Source organism: Candoia aspera, chromosome 10 (assembly GCF_035149785.1).
Source record: "Candoia aspera isolate rCanAsp1 chromosome 10, rCanAsp1.hap2, whole genome shotgun sequence".
NCBI lineage: Eukaryota > Metazoa > Chordata > Lepidosauria > Squamata > Boidae > Candoia > Candoia aspera.
The window spans coordinates 13,712,450-13,732,926 of NC_086162.1; the positions used below are offsets into that span (position 1 = coordinate 13,712,450).

The 20,477-nt window shown below is 43.8% G+C and overlaps 1 protein-coding gene and 1 long non-coding RNA gene across 4 annotated transcripts in view; both read right to left on the reverse strand.

Annotated features, from left to right (window-relative positions):
- The window catches only part of LOC134503320 (uncharacterized), a 136,696-nt gene extending 136,395 nt beyond the window's left edge, over window positions 1-301 (reverse strand). For both annotated transcript variants that reach the window (XR_010068530.1, XR_010068529.1), the window contains exon 1: window positions 152-301. This is a non-coding gene — a long non-coding RNA (uncharacterized LOC134503320). The remainder of the gene's footprint in view (window positions 1-151) is intronic.
- Window positions 302-3,241: 2,940 nt separating this feature from the next.
- On the reverse strand, window positions 3,242-20,101 carry TRNAU1AP (tRNA selenocysteine 1 associated protein 1). 2 transcript variants are annotated; one of them, XM_063311754.1, is made up of 9 exons: window positions 19,945-20,101; window positions 16,287-16,384; window positions 15,197-15,296; window positions 14,610-14,662; window positions 11,125-11,256; window positions 9,445-9,564; window positions 8,721-8,883; window positions 7,875-7,908; window positions 3,242-3,777 (listed from the first exon to the last, which is right to left on the reverse strand). In XM_063311754.1, the coding sequence occupies exons 1-9, from the start codon at window positions 19,969-19,971 to the stop codon at window positions 3,626-3,628; spliced, it is 879 nt and encodes a 292-aa protein (XP_063167824.1). In that variant the 5' UTR covers window positions 19,972-20,101; the 3' UTR covers window positions 3,242-3,625. The 2 variants fall into 2 exon arrangements, with proteins under 2 accessions (XP_063167824.1, XP_063167825.1); XM_063311755.1 differs by having other exon boundaries at window positions 3,242-3,759; window positions 19,945-20,097.
- Window positions 20,102-20,477: the final 376 nt, after the last annotated feature.

Sequence of the window (20,477 nt, forward strand, 5' to 3'; positions counted from 1 at the left end):
ATGCCAGGAGTTGATCCTGACTCAGGGGAAACTTTGCCTCTTTTTTTTGCACCAGGCTTTGCCAAATCTCTCCTGCAGTTGCCTGCCACATGGCAGGGCTCCGGAGTTGTTCAGTCAGGGGGCATATAAGTTTAATAAATTATTATAATACCTGTCTTGCCCTTGTCATCATCTGCAGACCCATCACACGTACAAGCCATTTTCTGCCCTCCGCTCCAGCGTTTGGCACCAATACCTGTTAACAGTACAAAACAAGTTAATTCAAATAAAGAGCAGGAATACCACTACCCAGGCCTCAAGTATTTGCCAAGGTCTGTAAGACAGACAGTAAAAATAAGTTTACTTTTACTGGACAAAAAATAAAAATAAAATCTTAATTAGGACTAATGAGACAGACACAAAAGAGTGCAAGATTCTGAGCTTCCCAGTACCTCTCATCATTTACATCAGTGTTTTTCCAAGTTGGCAACTTTAAGATGTGTGGATTTAAACTCCCAGAATTCCCCAGCCAGCAAAATGCTAGCTGGGGAATTCTGGGAGTTGTAATCCACACATCTTAAAGTTACCAACTTGGAAAAACACTGATTTAGATTGAGCTTGAAAAATATACTAGTCAATTCTGGATGCTGAAAAACACTGGACACACTGGTTGGGGAAAATGGGAATTGTAGTCCAACACATCCACATTAAGGCAGGCTGGATTTGATCTGAAGGCCCGGTTGAGATGCTCAGCCCCTAGAAGGTCAACCCTGGATTACTGGCTTCCAATTTCAGCAATCAGGCCTCAGCCGTTGGGGAAACCAATGTCCAAAGCTAAATCAAGCCACCCGCTATCAATTCCTGGAGGGGAGTCTGCAAAATTTCTCTTAATTGCACTACTTAAAATTATATCCATAACAACAAAAGGTTGGAAAAGGAAGTCGGATGGAGGACTCTGTAGGATGATAGAGAAGTCCCCTTCTGAAGACCTTTTCTATTAAAAGACGGGATTCTGCCAATCTAAATGGAGATTATCGGATGAAAGGGGGGTGCATGGGCAACATGCGCGGAGACTGCGCCTCATTTAGGGCTGCCACTGCCAAGGTAGCATTGAGAGGGAAGGGAAGCCTTTTAACGCCCTGCCAGCACCCTCCGATCTCCCGCTCCCCCACAATTAGGGGATTTCGCACGTGGGAGAAACGGCCCGAAAGCGCCCGGGAACAGAGCCAAGCTCCAGTGCCCGCTCGGTTGCCTTTCACCTCTCCCCGGGGACGGAGGACTCTCCTGTCGTGCAACCCAGCGCCTGAGCAGGGATCGCCCCGAGCAAAAGAAGCGGATGGCGGCGGATGGCGGCGCCTCGCCCAGCCACAGAAAACCAGACCTCACCTGCCAGCCTCCAACCACGGAAAGAACGCGCGCTGTCGAACGCACCCTTTTATAGCGCCTGTTAAAGTCGGCTTCGATTGGCTCCTTTCAAAAACGGTCCTGAAAGGGCTCTTGGGAAATGTAGTTTCACTCCAAATCCACGCTAGGCCAACAGGGCGCACACTTTCCAGTTATTTCGTAAAGATTTTATTGTACCAAACGAGCGAACAGGGGAAAAATGGATAGGGTTATTTTAAACAATGGTTTATTAACATTAAAATTAAGGAGGAAACCATCCAGTTTGTTCCAACTGGAACGTGCAAACAAAAGTGCTCTAAAATATTTGACCAAATTGCTTGAAAATCATCTTTTTGGCCATTTCTTTGCATACAGAAAAATCAAACTTTTAGCAACACGTTTCAATAAACCCTTGCTGAAAATCAGGTGCAGGTATCCCTGCACTCCCAATTCAATGCATGCTTGGTATCTTATAAATGCTGGGGACCTATTCAAAAGAATGTATGCATCCTTAACACATACACATTTGTGGGTGTTTTGGTTATTTCTAATTAGAAGAAGTATTAAACTTAGTATGTTGCCTAAAGCTGCCATTTTGTGTTGATGAAAACCAGGATTTGTAACCAAAGCACATCCAGAGGAAGTCTGGATATGCACACTTAAAAAAAACACCAATTTTTTCACATTCCATCTACCCATCCCAGTCTTTTATCTAGAGATGCTGGAATCAAAGCCCAAATGGTCAGCAAGTGGATCAAGTGTTTGAGAGCTACAACCTGTCCACAATCCTGTGAAAGGTTAGGTACTCTGATTTTCAGATACAGCATTACCTGATGCAAAAAAAATATATGATTCAATATATATTTACTTAGATGTTCCATTATCACAGGTACACAATTATTACAGGTTACTCTTACCCAGTAGATTTAGTGACTTGCAAAGTTTCTCTTAATTTCTGAATTGGAAATAAGCCCTGCTAGAAATGTAAGCGTTTTCCTTTCCATGCAGAAATTAACCAGGTGGACATCCACTCCAGACGTAATGTTCATTTGCTTTTAGCAATATTTCTTTAATTTTTTCTACAATAAATGCACTGTAGTCATGGGAATCATCCTATTAACAATACAACTGCTACAGCAACAAGCACGAGACATCTCCTTGGTTTCAGGTGAGATGCCAAAAATGCCAATTTGTAAAACTGGCCCAGCATTGCTCAAAGCTTCTAAATCCCCACCTTCCGCTGCATTGTACAACAATGATAATATAAAAAGACTGTATTTGTGTATTGAAAACTGGGGGAGGCAACTTTTCTTCTTCTGTCTTTGAATGCAAGTTGTAATTGGATATTAGGAACGCCTATCAGTAATTACTGCATTTAGCTCATCATCTTCATATTGAGACCGACTCTCGACCGCACAGCTCACGAGCAAAACATCTGACCTCATCTGTGGACTTTTCCTGCTTCTCTCTTTTTTCTACCACCTTGCTAATCGGAAGAGTTTTGAAGTCCTGGGACACATTTTTGCATTCTTCCAGTGGCTTCTAATAAAGGTATTATCCAGCTCTGGAGTACACAATTCAATTTTCTCTCATTGCCTTTCACATTAAAACAGATTATCCGGTTGTTTTAACAGAAATAGCTTGTACATGCTTCAGAATGTACAGTTTCTATCAACTTCAGAAACAGCTGGGGGTTTGTCCAATTTACTCCACCTGCTCCCTCAAAGGTTTGTTTTTTTTATATTGCAGTTTTGCTTCAAACCCATTTCTAAGGAGTTCCTTTTCGGCACAAGTGCAAAGTGCTCATGGAACTGTCCCATGAAGCAGCCTCTTAACTCCTAATCCCCTTTACCCTACGGAGAACACCAGATACCCCACCTACTATGTAAAAGATACTTTTTATTGTACTTGGAAATAATGTTTCCCATCTCTTTTTTTATTTAGTTCATAAATTAGAACTTCTTGGCTAGGATAAAGAAATCTTGCCTTAGGACCAAAAGGGTGGGGGTGGGAAGGGAGAAGAAATAAAACTAAGTGTCCAAGTTCTAATTTCGTCTCAAATAAAAGTGACCGCATTCCTCTGCTGCTGCTCCGTGAGTTCAGGAAGTGCCCCAGGCTGTCCTCTGCATTCTTGACTTAAGAATCCGGAGGAAAGAGACGGAGGGACCAGCAGTCCGTTTGCAGCTGCAACTTCCACATGCTCGGCAGGAATCCAAGGCGCGCTGGCACGTGGCTCGGAGGGAGCCCATCAGCAACAAGGCAATTACACAGCTTGGATCTCCGAAGACACACTGTCCAAAGGCTGCCAATGACATTCTATCAAGGCATCATAGAGTTCTTCGCTCTGTTCCATAAACTGCTTGTTTGCTTCACTCACATCCATCTGGGGCATTGGATCTGAAAGAGGAAGGAAGCCTGCTTGAGTGAATTTTGGGAGACATTTACGTGCATATTGGGCTAGAGAAGTCTTCTTGTTGCAGCCATCATATCTTATTTAACAAGCTCCAATGCAAAAAGGAGAATTTTACCGGCACATGCAGTCTCTTTGAACAAGCTACACTTAATCCAGAACTCCTACAATTGTTCGATGTTTTGCCCAAACTGGACAAAACAAGAAAGGGTGGTTAGAAAGACTTCAATGAACTTAGTTCAAAGAGGCTGTCTGGGTAAACACAATGCTTGTCCATACAGCAGCTTGTGAAATAAAGATATGATTGTCAAAATTGGGCCATTCTCCATGTGTTTGTCTCAAGCCCAGTAACTTATGTAATGATGGAGAACATTTTAATCTGTCTTAGAAAGGACAAAAATCGATTAACACTGTGTTTCTCAAACGTCTGGAGTATAGTCTTAGGAAAGGGTTGAATAAACACAGCATATCAAAAACATACTTTTCACCAAATGAAATCTGACAGACAGACAGAAACTTTATTTTGGTCACTGACCAATAAAATACATTCTATAAAACAAGCAAAATTATCCCCTAATATCAATAACCGTTGGCAAACGTTTGTGGGTGAAGCCTACACGTCAAGTAGCAGAATTTAAATCTGAAGAAACTGGGGTTTTCTTCCCAATAGCAGCTCTACAGTATTGCAAATGCAAATACTTGTTTGGATTAGCAACTATATCCAATTATAATACATCTATAGTCCTATCCTTCAGCAAAGGATCGTACCTTGTCGTGGTGCTGGAGCTTGAGCACCTTAATGATGCCATGAGCTAAATCGTGAAGGGCCACCCAAGACGGGAAGGTCATGACAGAGAGGTCAGGCTAAATGCGATCCCTGGGGAAGGTAATGGCAACCCAGCCCAGTATTCTTGCCATGAAAACTAAATGGATCGGTACAACCAGAGATATGTCGGTATACCATCGGAAGATGAGACCCCCAGGTCGGAAGATGGTCAAAATGCTACTGGGGAGGAACAGAGGATGAGTTCAACTAGCCCCAGACGTGATGACGCAGCTAGCTCAAAGCCGAAAGGACGGCTAGCGGCCGACGGTGCTGGTGGTGAATGGCGAATCCGATGTTCTAAGGATCAACACACCATTGGAACCTGGAATGTAAGATCTATGAGCCAGGGCAAATTGGATGTGGTTATTGGTGAGATGTCAAGATTAAAGATAGACATTTTGGGCGTCAGTGAACTGAAATGGACTGGAATGGGCCACTTCACATCAAATGACCACCAGATCTACTACTATGGACAAGAGGACCACAGAAGAAATGGAGTAGCCTTCATAATTAATAGTAAAGTGGCTAAAGCAGTGCTCGGATACAATCCAAAAAACGATAGAATGATCTCAATTCGAATTCAGGGCAAGCCATCTAACATCACAGTGATCCAAATATATGCCCCAACCACAGATGCTGAAGAAGCTGAAGTAGAGCAGTTCTATGAGGATCTGCAGCACCTACTGGACAACATGCCTAAAAGAGATGTTATTTTCATCACGAGAGACTGGAATGCTAAGGTGGGCAGTCAGATGACCCCTGGAATTACAGGTAAGCATGGCCTGGGAGAACAAAACGAAGCAGGACATAGGCTGATAGAATTTTGTCAAGACAACTCACTCTGCATAACAAACACTCTCTTCCAACAACCTAAGAGACGCCTTTATACATGGACTTCACCAGATGGACAACACCGAAATCAGATTGACTACATCCTTTGCAGCCAAAGGTGGCGGACATCTATACAGTCGGTAAAAACAAGACCTGGAGCTGACTGTAGTTCAGATCACGAACTTCTTCTTGCACAATTTAGGATCAGACTAAAGAGATCAGGGAAGACCCACAGATCAGCTAGATATGAGCTCACTAATATTCCTAAGGAATATGCAGTGGAGGTGAAGAATAGATTTAAGGGACTGGACTTAGTAGATAGGGTCCCGGAAGAACTATGGACAGAAGTTCGCAACATTGTTCAGGAGGCGGCAACAAAATACATCCCAAAGAAAGAGAAAACCAAGAAGGCAAAATGGCTGTCTGCTGAGACACTAGAAGTAGCCCAAGAAAGAAGGAAAGCAAAAGGCAACAGTGATAGGGGGAGATATGCCCAATTAAATGCAAAATTCCAGAGGTTAGCCAGAAGAGATAAGGAATTATTTTTAAACAAGCAATGTGCGGAAGTGGAAGAAGACAATAGAATAGGAAGGACAAGAGACCTCTTCCAGAAAATTAGAAACATCGGAGGTAAATTCCAGGCAAAAATGGGTATGATCAAAAACAAAGATGGCAAGGACCTAACAGAAGAAGAAGAGATCAAGAAAATGTGGCAAGAATATACAGAAGACCTGTATAAGAAGGATAACAATATCGGGGATAGCTTTGACAGTGTAATCAGTGAGCTAGAGCCAGACATCCTGAAGAGTGAGGTTGAACGGGCCTTAAGAAGCATTGTTAATAACAAGGCAGCAGGAGATGACGGCATCCCAGCTGAACTGTTCAAAATCTTGCAAGATGATGCTGTCAAGGTAATGCATGCTATATGCCAGCAAATTTGGAAAACACAAGAATGGCCAACAGATTGGAAAAAATCAACTTATATCCCCATACCAAAAAAGGGAAACACTAAAGAATGTTCAAACTATCGAACAGTAGCACTCATTTCACATGCCAGTTAAGATAATGCTCAAGATCCTGCAAGGTAGACTTCAGCAATTCATGGAGGGAGAATTGCCAGATATACAAGGTGGGTTTAGAAAAGGCAGAGGAACTAGGGACCAAATTGCCAATATCCGATGGATAAGGGAAAAAGCCAGGGAGTTTCAGAAAAACATCTATTTCTGTTTTATTGACTATTCTAAAGCCTTTGACTGTGTGGACCATAACAAATTGTGGCAAGTTCTTAGCGGTATGGGGATACCAAGTCATCTTGTATGCCTCCTGAAGGATCTGTATAACAACCAAGTAGCAACAGTAAGAACAGACCACGGAACAACGGACTGGTTTAAGATTGGGAAAGGAGTACGGCAGGGCTGTATACTCTCACCCTACCTATTCAACTTGTACGCAGAACACATCATGCAACATGCTGGGCTTGAGGAATCCAAGGCTGGAGTTAAAATGACTGGAAGAAACATTAACAATCTCAGATATGCAGATAATACCACTTTGATGGCTGAAAGGTAAGAGGAACTGAGGAGCCTTATGATCAAGGTGAAAGAAGAAAGTGCAAAAGCTGGCTTGCAGCTAAATCTCAGAAAAACCAAGATTATGGCAACCAGCTTGATTGATAACTGGCAAATAGAGGGAGAAAATGTAGAAGCAGTGAAAGACTTTGTATTTCTAGGTGCAAAGATTACTGCAGATGCTGACTGCAGTCAGGAAATCAGAAGATGCTTAATCCTTGGGAGAAGAGCAACGACCAATCTCGATAAAATAGTTAAGAGCAGAGACATCACACTGACAACAAAGGTCCGCATAGTTAAAGCAATGGTGTTCCCCGTAGTAACATATGGCTGCGAGAGCTGGACCATAAGGAAGGCTGAGCGAAGGAAGATCGATGCTTTGGAACTGTGGTGTTGGAGGAAAATTCTGAGAGTGCGTTGGACTGCAAGAAGATCCAACCAGTCCATCCTCCAGGAAATAAAGCCAGACTGCTCACTTGAGGGAATGACATTAAAGGCAAAACTGAAATACTTTGGCCACATAATGAGAAGACAGGACACCCTGGAGAAGGTGCTGATGCTGGGGAGAGTGGAAGGCAAAAGGAAGAGGGGCCGACCAAGGGCAAGGTGGATGGATGATATTCTAGAGGTGACGGACTCGTCCCTGGGGGAGCTGGGGGTGTTGACGACCGACAGGAAGCTCTGGCGTGGGCTGGTCCATGAAGTCACGAAGAGTCGGAAGCGAATAAACAACAACATAGTCCTATCTCCCTAATGTCAATATGTCAATCCTTCCAAAGCTTTCTGTTGTCCCAGAAGTGATTTGGTTTTGTTTGCCAAATTAGGAAAAGAAAGCTAATTTCTACTTTTAACAAGGAATTACAATAAGCAACCTTACCTTCTAACGCATCTTCACCCACTTCTTCATATGTCTGCAATGGTGAGAATTACAAATTATAAAGGAATCAAAAGACAACTATAATATAATCAGTATATTTCTCAGGAAAACTAGTTTGGGCTCCTCTGCTAGCAAGTGAGCCTTCAACCCAAGGAAATGTTAGGAAATAGCCTAACTTAATTCCCAGAATTCCTCAGCCAGGATGCTGGCTGGAGAATTCTGGGAATTGAAGTCCACACATCTTAAAGTTTCCAGGTTTGAAAAACACTGGTTTAAGCCAACTAGTTTGGTACAATTTGAACATAAGAAGAAAGTATTGTCTGCTTAAACAAAAAGGCAACTACATCTGGTTTCCTTCTCTAGCAGCAGCTACGGAGAGATACGGCACACCAAACTCAAGGAGGCTTGTTTATAAAAGAGGTCTTCTGCCAAACTTGTTGGTTTAAACCAAAGGTGCATAACCTATAATTGCCCACGTGTCCTTTTCCCACACTCACCCAAAAAACTTGGATAGGTTCCCAGAGCACCTTCAAAAGTTTGGTGTCTGTAAATTGTGATATTTTTTTTTAAGATGATAGTAGGGACTCAAATGGGCCCTTCCAGCCCTAGGATTCTGATCTACTTTCCCTCAACCCCCTAAGTACTTTCCAGATGTACAGTATGGCTTTCAAATCCCAGAATTCTCAACCTCCATATCTGGAGAAGGCTGTTTCATTCCAAGGTCTGATGTTTATTCAGAAGCATTTAACATAAGCTTTACAGGACCCGCATAGCCTAAGGACAGCTATTTTGAGCCTCGTCTTGATATAAAGAATAATAACGCCTAGAAATCGTCTCTACTCTCACCTGCATGGTACTCTGCGTGTAGCCGTATTGTGGGTAGCTGTAGCTGTAACTGCCTGTGTTTTGATCATATCCCCAGTGAGCATAGTAGTTCTGATACTGTTGGTAGTACTGGTTATAGTTATAGTTGTACATCTGATTGTATTCAACCATCTTCAGCCTATTACTTTGAAAAGAAATGGGGGGAGGGGGGAGTAAATGGCAAGAATTCTAGAACATTTCTCAACAAAATTTAACTTTTGACAAAAATCTTTCAATTACACTCATTTCATTCCAAGGCCATCAAATAAATCATAATGGTTTTCTGCTGAGTAGTCTGTGTTCGCTGTGTCCCACTAGCTTAGGAGTAGGGAAGCTGTGGCACTCTTGATCAGCTGAAGTATAGTTCTCAACATCTTCAACATGGCTGGCTATTGGCATTGCCAACATGGCAACAGGCTGGCTGGCATTGCTTGAGAGTTTGGAAACATCTGGAGGCCCACAGGTTGCCTGAACTTGCACTAAGGCTGTCAGTCAAGCTTCTATAGCTGCCCTCCAAGGAAACCACCCTCAAGTTAATTTATTGATCTACACGGTGCTTGCACAAGGGACCTTCCACTTTTTTTCAAATCTTTTTAGATCACCTGTTAGGAAGCCATGATGGCTTCCAAAGTAAGGGCAGGACCACAATATATAACCCAAACAAGCGGAACTGCTGAATCAAACACACCTTCCCGACTGTACTTACGCTTTTGGTATGGCAACGCTCAAGCGTATCGGCTTAGAACCAAGGCCAACAGCCCCCTGGCACTCCACCAGTGCTCTTTTTTGCTCCAATTCATCTGAGAATTTCACAAAACCATAGCCTCTGTAAAAACACAGAATAAGCAACAGGAAGGTAAGAGAGAAGGTAAGCTTACACCATCTAAGAAGCTGTAATAGAACTTTCTGAAGTGTTTTTGGCTCATTGCCACCCTCATTTTACCGAACCACTCCTCAAAAATAATGGGAAACTTTGTGATGTTTAATTTAATAGGCTTAATTAATTAAGAGTATGGAGGGGAATATACACTCCCTATAAGCCTGGGGCAGAGCCCTCAGAGACCTTCAAAATTTGTTATCAACTTACAGTATTTGATATATTGAAGAGGGAAAATTACTAAATACATCTTTGGGCAACTGTATTAATTATATTAAAATTTAATGATATTTAAAATGTAGTTTTGACTTGGCTCTTCCTAGTACATTTTTGGAATGTGGTTTTCCCTTGTTTATCCTTGACCTACAAGAACAGTGGATTTTCATCACTGGAAATTTTCTGGATCACTGTCTTCTGGAAGGTTTAGATTTCTTTTGTTAAGGTTTACAAGATTCCCTCTATGAGGAATAGACATGCAAGAATTCTGCTGGTCTAAACCAAAGGGGCGGGGGGAGCCAGGATCTGTGCTGCATTTGGCATTTGCTTCCTTCAGGTAAAAGAGGATCTTTGCTCTGTGAAAATGCTTCTACATCTACGTAAGGTAGAACTACCCTAGACTAAGTAGAGATACACCAAAGAATATACATGGGATTTAAGCAACAAATGCTCTGAGTAACATATTTTGTGTGCTGGAATGGATGCTGGTGGGTTATTTTAACTCTGTTGGGCCACTGCAGTGAATAAGCCATCATCATACAATGAGGTAGTCCTCACTTAACAACCATTCATTTAATGACGGTCCAAAGTTATGATGGCCTCGGAAAAAGTGCTTTAACGACCTGTATTCACACTTACGACCATCGGAAACAATTGTACCACCCGTACAGTCATGTGATTGCAATTCGGGCACTTGGCAGCTGGCCTGCATTTACAAACAGTTGCAGCATCCTGCAGTCACATGATCACAATTTGTGACCTTTTTTGCCAGCTTCCAGCAAAAAATGTCCATTGGGGAAGCTGGATTCACTTAACAACCAGTGATTCACTAAATGACCTGTGATTCACTTAATGAGTGTCATAAAATGGTCATAAAATCAGGTCTGGTCACATGGTGACTCACTTAATGACCACACCGCTTAACAACCAATTTTCCGGTCCCTATTGTGGTTCTTAAGTGAGGACTACCTGTGCAGTTCAGAGAGACATCTACCATAATAAAGAACAGAAAGTTAAAAGATCACAGTTTATACTGGGCAGATAAACTAGAGAGACACAAATGCCTTTACACATCTATCTTGCTTCCCTGCCCTGGATTAGTGTCGGAATATTAGCTACAAAGTAGTATAGAATTCCAGTGCTGCTGTAAATTTATTACAGCTGGATCTTTTCAGATTTCAGTTCTCTTAAGCAACATATAGAAAGCAGGAGCATCTCCACACAAGGAGAGCCTCGTTTCATCTATTGCAATACAGTAGCCCATAATGCAAGGTACACCTTGGAAAAGCTTACTTAGAAACGCCTGTCTGATCCACAACCACTTTTCCGCCCCGACATGATGGGTATACTTTTACAAAAAATTCATATATCATCCCGTCATCTACATCAGGGGAAAGGTCTCCAACAAACAGGGAATATTCTGGGCTGCGGGAAGAAAATAGAGAAAGGATAGTAATTGTCCAAAGGTAGGCATCAACAAAACTCAATTAACATCCATGAATTAGTTTTAGCAGATCAGCCAGGAATGTTCAACCTTTTGGGGCTGATGGGCATGTATGGAACTGAAAACCAGCAGTGACGCTTTTGCAGAATGACTGCAGAGCTTGGACACATCCCAGGTCCAGAATGGCAGCTGAGAGGCATATAACCAGTTCAAAGATAAAATCTACCATGCGTTGAGCTTAACTCCTGATGACTACCCTAGACATCTCTGTAATTTTCTTGGCTTGCCCCTGCCTTCTTCCGGGATGTTTGCCCACTTTCTTATGGTCCTGAGATTTCCTTGTGGCCTCCCATCTATGCCCTTTGACTCCCCTTAGCTTATTTGAGGGCAGCCGAGTCGGCTAGGCACTGCCACATGTTGTGACTGCGCAACTGGCCACAAAGCAACCATTCATCAGCACACTACCCATCCTTCCCTGTGCAGAATCCTCCCTAGTCCTTGGTAACCCTGTGCATTTTTTGTGTGGGTGGAAACCTTCCCAAGCCAAGCACTGGAGTTTTGCCACCCATCGTCTTTATTTTCTGAGAAAGCTTTAATACTTAATAATACCTAATACTATCATCAGCATCATCAGCATCTAGATTTATTATAGCCACCCCGCTGCAAAGGACTGTGAGTGGCTCAGAGGCATTCTTGGAAAAGATGATGCTGGAGGCCGGTGTTCTGCTTTGCTGCAAGCCAGATCCTGCCCCTCCCTCCCCCCATTTTTTTTTTTTTAAGGATTTTGAAGCATTTAAGAACTCAGGTAGGCCAAGGAATCTGGTAAGGCCCTTGATACTGACTCCAGTTAAGCAGCAGATAAAGGCATCTAGTGCCCTCTATAGTACAAACAGGTGAGTACAGGGAAAGGAAGGCTATAAATGAATTAAAACCTATTTTAACTCTTGTGCCACAATGTTAAACTTTCTCTTTAAAAATGCCATGGGATGCTTTGTTTCCTTCTTTCTTTTTAAGAAAACCAATGACGGTTGTAATCTGTAATTGTGTTCAGCATAAGCAATACTTTAAGCCAGTGTTTCTCAACCTTGGCATTTTTCTGAGAAATTCTGGGAGTTGAAGTCCACACATCTTAAAGTTGCCGAGGTTGAGAAACACTGCTTTAAGCAATTGCTTAATTTCACTTTTACATTCTCCTGCCTCCTGACACCTCCAGGAGCACAAACCTATTCAGAAATATACGTTAAGGAAAAAAAGCTACATTTATTTGGAGGTTTGGGTGAAAAATATACTGAGAAGTTTTGCATATGATTTTTTTAGGCAAGAGCACCTCCCCAAACAAATGAATAGCCTTTAGAGTTTTTCATAAACTAAGTGTAAGCTGGAACTGTACCATGAGGTATCTAGGGGCTTTGTACCATCTGCTGTCCTGTGATAAGCAGAACTCCAGGAGCCTCTGGTTGTCTGCCACAAGTTCCTAACTTCTTAAATTTTATTATAGAAAACTTCACTATTTACTTTAACTTAGTAACACTTGAACGAGAGCCAGTTTGGTACAGTGGTTAAGGCACCAGGCTACGAACTGGGAGACTGTGAGGTCTAGTCTCGCCTTAGGGACAAAGCCAGCTGGGTGACCTTGGGCCAGTCACTCTCTCTCAGCCCCAGGAAGGAGGCAATGGCAAACCACTTCCGAAAATCCTGCCCAGAAAACTGCAGGGACTTGTCCAGGCAGCCTCCAAGAATCGGATACGATTGGATTTTAAAAAATGCACATAAGGTCCCATGGCTTACAAACAATTCAGTGACAATTTGCAGGAAAACCCCCCCCACAAACTTCAAATTCAAATGAGTAATAAAAAAACAAAGTACAAATACTCTGAGAATTGGACACGATTGAACGGATTAAAAAAAAAAGTAACTCCTGAACACTAAATGATAGTAATTCTAATAACAAGATGTGGTAACTATCTTCACACTCCTAAGCATCTCACTGAGCGAGTCAATAATAATACCATAAGAAACTATGAACAGGATTCTAAATGCTTCTACCATTAATAGAAACAGCCTCAAACTTTATCGCTGTTTTCCCCCATCGAATATAATCTAGGTTATCAATGTTCCATGGATTTTATTTGACAGAAAAATTCCATCAGTCTGACCAAACTTTCTTTAGGTACAAAGTTAACCTTCCATTTGATTATTACATAGTTTAATGTATTGATGATTTGGTAGAAAAAAAGTAATGCATAATAGGAAAGGGTGGCTAGATTCAAAGTGCTGCCTTAAATAGTAAGCTGGGTTATGCCAATGTGATTTTATCTGTTTACTTCCTATTTTATGCATTGCCTTACTGAAAGGCTTCAGCTGGTATACAGTTTAAACAGGTATGATAGAAAGTTAGATAGCGGAAGTAAAGATAAAACAGCAAGCTTCAGAGCTGAACTTAAAGCAGTTAAGACAAGTGGGCAAACTGCTATATGTTCAAGCCAAATCAATGGAAAGATATTATCAGTTATTGGCTTCTCCCCCAAATATAAAAAAAGCAATTTTGAAAATCCATTCAGTTTCCAAGATGGATGAAATAGCTTTGACGTGGCATTGCTTTTCAATGGACTAAAATATGCATGAACTAATGGCCTAGTGGGGCCACAGTGGCTCAGTGGTTAAGATGCTGAGTCAGAGGGCCATTAAGGTCAGTAGCCTGGCAGTTCGAAACCCGACAGCATGAGCCGTGTGACGGAGTGAGCTCCCGTCAACTTGTCCCAGCTCCTGCTAACCTAGCAGTTCGAAAGCATGCAAATGCAAGTAGATGAATAGGTACCACTTTGGTGGGAAAATAACAGGGACATGAAAGGAGCCCCCTCAGGCGTCCCCCAGGCAACAGTGACGTCACAGGCAAATCCTTTCAGTACAGAAGCGCCTTGGTAGGTGCTTCTGACACACACACACCCACACACACAAAAGGCCTAGTTCTTTGGATTCCAGGGTGTTCGTGCCATTAAAACTTAATAGGTTTGCAAAATTTCTAAGGTGCCACAAGCCTGTTTGCTGCTTTATCCAAGCGAGTGGTTGCCGATGCCATCAGTGAGTAAAATGCATCCACACTAACCACTGCACTGGATATTAGCAAAGCTAGCAGCATAAGCTGGAAAAACTTGTGCAGCTGCCAGGGAATTTTCATCCACCCAGGCTAACAGTACCAGACAGTGCCACTGCTTGGTTCACTTGTGGGGGGACTACCCTTCAGTATTTTCTTAGGAAAAATGAGCCAAACAGCACACTGGAGCCCCCCTGGCAGGTAAGAAAATGGAAATGCTTCTCTTAGAATTCAGCTTACCTGTTATCAGGCTGCTTCCCATATGTGGCATAGTTTAACTTAAAGCGCTTTGTCTGAAATGCAAAATAAAAGGGCAAAGAGAAAAGACATTTAAAAAAAAAGATAGTTCAAGGGAAACACCAGCTCTACAGTTTAAAAAAAGCAACTGCGTTTTGCCACACTGTGATTTGGTTAACTCTTCCTGTCCTATAGCTAAGCTCACGTGGATGGAATACTCAAATATATTTGTACAGACTGAAACGTATGTTATGGGATAAGCCCCTTCTCCTACTATTCTGATTACTTTGGTGGACCCAACCCCACAACACCATCTTGTACAGCACAGGTGCTGGCCTAGAAACCAGGAGACCATGAATTCTAGGTCTGCCTTAGGCATGAAAGCCAACTGGGTTATTTTGGGCCAGTCCCCCCCTCCCTCAGCCCAACCCACCTCACAGGGTTGTTGTAGTACAGAAAATAGGAGGCAGGAGTATTAGGTATGCTTGCCACCCTGAATTGACCAATACCAACGACTTAGGTGAGGCTTCCTCCCGTGTGTGCACACTTAGGATTTCAGCCCTGGCTTTCAGATGATCTCATTTACTTACAGGGGTGGCCCCAGGAAGGGGTTTCCCGTTGATTTTATGTAAACATTTCTCCGCTGTGGCCAGGTCAGCAAATTCTACAAAGCAATAGCCTGCCGGGATCCTGGAAGGAGAGAAGTGTGTCATGCATTGCCCCTGTTTGTGCCGGCCAGTGAAAAATGTTGTGGAGAATAATGCTACCAATGTTTACTAGCCACAATAGCTATATATTACCTCCGGTGTCGAGGCAGTACGCCTCTCAAATCCCAGTTGCTGGAAAACACTAGCAGGAGGGCGCTATTGCTCTCATGTCCTGCTTATGAGTTTCCCAGAGGTATCCCTTTGGCCATTGTGGGAACAGAATGCTGGGCTAGATAGGCCTTTGGTCTGATCCCGCACAATTCTTCTTATGTTCTGCTTTACTGCAAAGTGAGAGACCAGGATTTGGCAATCATATCTCAGACAACAGGTCAGTTATGTTCTGCAACAGAGGCCACAGAGATGGCGATCAGGACGACAGCTTTTCCCATAGTGGCAACCTGTTTACAGAGTGATGTTCTCAAGACAAATTAAGGCGGCATTCATATAGATACCAGACTGAAATTACATGCACTTGAAAAGGAGTAATTCATGATCTGTCTCTTCGTTGCTTTAACCATCTTGGCAGAATAGTTTTGGGGTGCCCCCAATTCTAGAAAGGGCTAGCAGAGTTTCTTGCCTCAAATCCCAGGGAGCTACAATCGATCAGTGAAGAAGACCGAGCTAAGGGACTGACTCTGAATGAGCATTTCCCTGTGACAAACTGGACATGGTTAATAAACAGGGGCTCATTTTATCACTGGCCCAAGCCAAAACACGGCTGGTTTAGTTTTAGCTTAATGTGGAGTAGGAACCCAGACATTAGGGTCTGTATACCATAGCTTATGCTTCACATAGAAGTTACAAAATGGTGACTTATTCAACAAACCATGGTTAAATTGTGTTCTAGCACAAAGTAGGAATTAAATCAGTATCCAAGTCAAACAATCTGTAGATGGGTTGAAAATAACCTCTCCCTCCCACCAAAATACTAATGTGTACATCAATAGCCAATAAATAAAAAACAAATATATACCCCGTCAATCTATTCCGAATTATCTTCACACTCAGAACTAGTTCTCCCATAGTAGCAAAAGCTCTTGAAATGAAGTTCTCATCCATATAGGGCTCCAGCTGGAGGGGAAAAGAGAGTGGAAAATAATGCAGGAGTAACAAATACAGCCAGAATAAGAATTATATAATTAAGTGGCATTTAAGAGATGCTGTGGCACTGCAGGTTAAACCACTGAGCTGCTGAGCTTGCCGATTGGAAAGTCGGCGGTTTGAATCCGCATGGCGGGGTGAGCTCCGGTTGCCAGTCCCAGCTCCTGCCAACCTAGCAGTTTGAAAACATGCCAATGTGAGTAGATTAATAGGCACCGCTTCGGCAGGCAGGTAACGGTGTTCCATTCAGTCATGCCGGCCACATGACCCGGAAGTGTCTACGGACAGACGCCGGCTCTTCGGCTTTGAAACGGAGATGAGCACCGTCCCCTAGAGTCGGACACAACTGGACTTAATGTCAAAGGAAACCTAAGAGATGCTGCCTGAATCTTCTCGCCAGCAGGAAGCTAAAGAGGTGTGGAGGAATACACCTATTATTAGAACAAAGCTTCATGAAATGAAGCAGTTGACCCTCTTTGAAGAAGGGGAAAGTGAAGCTACAGCAGTTTTCACACTTGCACAAGCTTGGCTCCAAGCAAATAAAATAAAATATGGTCTAATGATGGAAGACCCAAGAGACCTGCATGGTTCTCTTCCTTGTTAAGTAGGCAAGCATTACAGTCATAGCTATACCATCCAGAATAGAGATAAATTTCTCTACCTTTGTGTATTATCGTCTAAAAATATCTGAAAGCAAGGGAATTATGTAGGCTGTCTCTTCTCCTTGAAACAACCCATCAGTATTATAAATCACTACTGAAATTAAAACTAAGTATGAGTTACTGAAATAAAATTCTTCTTCCTTTGTTGATCTCTCTCCTTTCTTCTTCTCTTGCATCGTATTTGAAACTGAACATGAAAGAGCTCTGTGCTACCCGAAAATTGAACACATTTATGATGGCGGTCATGGACCACCACCCATTTCAGATACACAAAGAGTTACTCCGAGTTACAAATGCATAGATACAGTGCTGGGTCAAGGGGACTACAAATAGCGTACCTGTAATTCAGGATAGCACTCAATGCATTTGATGGACCAATCCATGAAATCTAAACATTTCATAATTAAGCCTTCAGGGTGATACAGGATTTGGTTGCATCAAAAACAGCAAATCTGGCTACAATTTAAGTGAATCTTCTATTAAGTGCAGCTCTTTCCCCTACCTCCTACTCCATTCTCTCCTTCCCACCCCTACCCCCGTGTTTCTGATAATTGGAGAGTCTGGAATAATTCAGAATATGGGAGAGAGGATTGTAATTAACAATGTGAAAAAAGAAGTAGCAAAGAGAAACTAAGCTGTAAATTGATTGTACAAGCCTTAAACAACTGACTCTCCTAAAGTGCTGCAAACATTCACCCTAGGCCACTTTAATCTATTCCCTTCAGAAATCCTTGATATCAGATATAACTCTGTTTAAGAAGAACTGTGCTCACACAGGGAAGGTACAGTAGAAATGCTGGCCTATGTCCTTCTGTAAAGTTACCTGAACACCAGAAGTTCTCCCTCACCAATGCAAAAAATCCTCATAGCTGCAGTTGATACTTATGTAAAACTTCTACTACAAGATAATCAGAAGGAGTGATGCATTTGATAAAGTGCATTGCAACTCACAGAAGCTTATGCCTTTTAATAAAATGTATTTGGTTGGAAAAGGTGCTACCAGATTCCAGATTTTTGGCTACAATAGAATAACTTGCCTCTCCTCCTACAATGTCTACTCACAGATGAAGAGCTTGAAATCATATAGCAAGTAGTGAGATTTGGTTTAGCAGTGTGCTGAATATGGAGCTCAACATTTAACAAGAGAGGGGCTATTAGTTTTAGTCTATTACACATATGGAATTGAAATATTGGCACCAACTTGCAATTGTAATAAACTGTATGATAAATGGACAAATGGGGTCATATATTGTGGCTTATCAAATCAGCATTTTACTGTTAAGTACCTCATTGCATTAATAAAATAATTTACTCATTAAGTGGTTTAGCAACTAAATAGTTTAGTACTTTATTCATAACATGGTTTCATAACTTAGTGATTTTGTTTTAAGAATCTAAAATTCTTGGTATTCTAGTCCTTGTACTTTACTCCATTTTATTTAATTCTTTTGTAATCTAGCTTGATCTGAGCTCTATAAATCCTATTAAAAAACTATGTAATTCAGGTCAGTCCTGTGCTTGTTGGTTTGCTTGAAAAACAAAACTGGGATGACCTGGCTTGTGCATGCTGAAGTGCACAAAGCTAGTGGAATCAGCCTAATGCTAAGAACATAAATATGAAATGCCTCAATTTTACTAGATGCTGTTTGAGATGCAGCCATACAGTTCTGCTTATGCACATTCAAGGAAGTGAGAGGTGCAAGTTCCAAACGGCCCTTGGGCCGCAGACAGCGCTTCTACGCTACAATTCCAGGGCAATATTATAATATTATAAAGCCTTACTATCATGGTTATTGGCCAAGTAGTGTATCAGTTAAGCACTTGGACCTGGGAGACTCAAACCTTCCAGCTCCCTGGGTGACTTTGGGCAAGTCCCCAACCCACCTCACAGGGCTGTTGCTGGTGAGATGGAAGCTTTCAGAGAAAAAGTGCAATTTCAGTGCAATGGATGGTTACACTGAATATAATTTAAATATAATTGTTGTGTTGTTGTTGTTGCTATTTTTATTTCAAGTTATTATGGCCATCCATTATTATTATTATTAATAATAATGGCAGAGAGCCGGTTTGGGGTAGTGGTGAAGGCACCAGGCTAGAAACTGGGAGACTGTGAGTTCTAGGCCCACCTTAGGCACAAAGCAAGCTGGGTGACCTTGGGCCAGTCCCTCTCTCTCTGCCCTAGGGAGGCAGCGGCAGTGGCAAACCACTTCCAAAAAGCCATGCCGAGAAAACAGCAGGGACTTCTCCAGGCAGTCGCCAGGACTCAACACTGACCCGAAGGCGCACGCACTCTCATACTTTATCACTGCCACCCATTCCGGAAGACCCGGGGCTTACAACATCCCCCAAATAATCAAAACCAACAGCAAACACCTAAAAGAAGGCCAGGCAGCCCGGACAAAGCCACCCTCGCCCTGAAAGCAACCAAAACCCGACCGGCTCCCCCGGCCTGGGGGCCGAGCTAGGAGGCAGGGGCCTTCCGGACTCCCGGGAGGGAGGGCGCCGTCCGCGTCTCCGGGGGAGCTGCCGATTCCTTCTCAGGAACCAACCCCCCAGCCAGGTGGCACTTCACGACTCCGGAGGCCGAGAAGCCCCGTCTCCGCGTGGGACCCCCCTCACTTCAGGTCCCCAAAGCTCCGCCCCAAGAAGTCTCCCCGTATCCACCCCCACGGCGGCCTTCGCGGGCCCCGATGGGGAGACACGCGCACCCCGCCCCGAGGAAAGGAAAGGGCCGCGGAGCGACCCCTCGGCCCGGCGTCTGTGCCTCGGGGAGCTTCCGGGGAGGCGGGGGTCCGGCCGGCCAGCAAGAAAAGGGCGCCGCGCTCCCCGACCCACCCGCGGCTGAGCCCCGCCGCCGCCGCCACTCACGTCTCCCATCCACAGGCTGGCGGCCATGCTGCTATCGCCGCTCCAGGGCGCCCGGGCCGAGGGGCGGGCGACGGGGAAGCCTGCCCCGCTCGACCCCCCCGCCGCCGCCGCCGCTTCACGGCGCTCCCGCGGGCCCTCCTCGCTCCCTCCGTCCGCACGAGCTTCCTCCCCTCCCCCGCCGCGCTCAGAGAGAGGCGGAAGAAGGCCGGCGCGGCTGCAGGTGACCCTCGGCGCTGCCCACAGCGGCCCCTGCCCGCGCGGAGGAGTCGCTGTACAGCCTGTCCCCCTCCGGAGACGCGGAGTTGCGTCCGGGTCCAGCTGCTCCGCTCTGTCTCCTTGGGAGTCGTGCACGCTCCGTCGGGGCTGTTTGCGGCGGGGTGGCCTGGGCGAGCCGGGGAAGGGGCTGTTTCGGTAGCCGGGTTAAGTGGGTTGTGGGAATACCTCTCGTCCTGAAGCCCGGTTGACCTAGCACATTTCTCCAGGGTGCGATCCCATTAAAAGTACTGTAAACCAGGGTTCCTCAACCTTGGCAA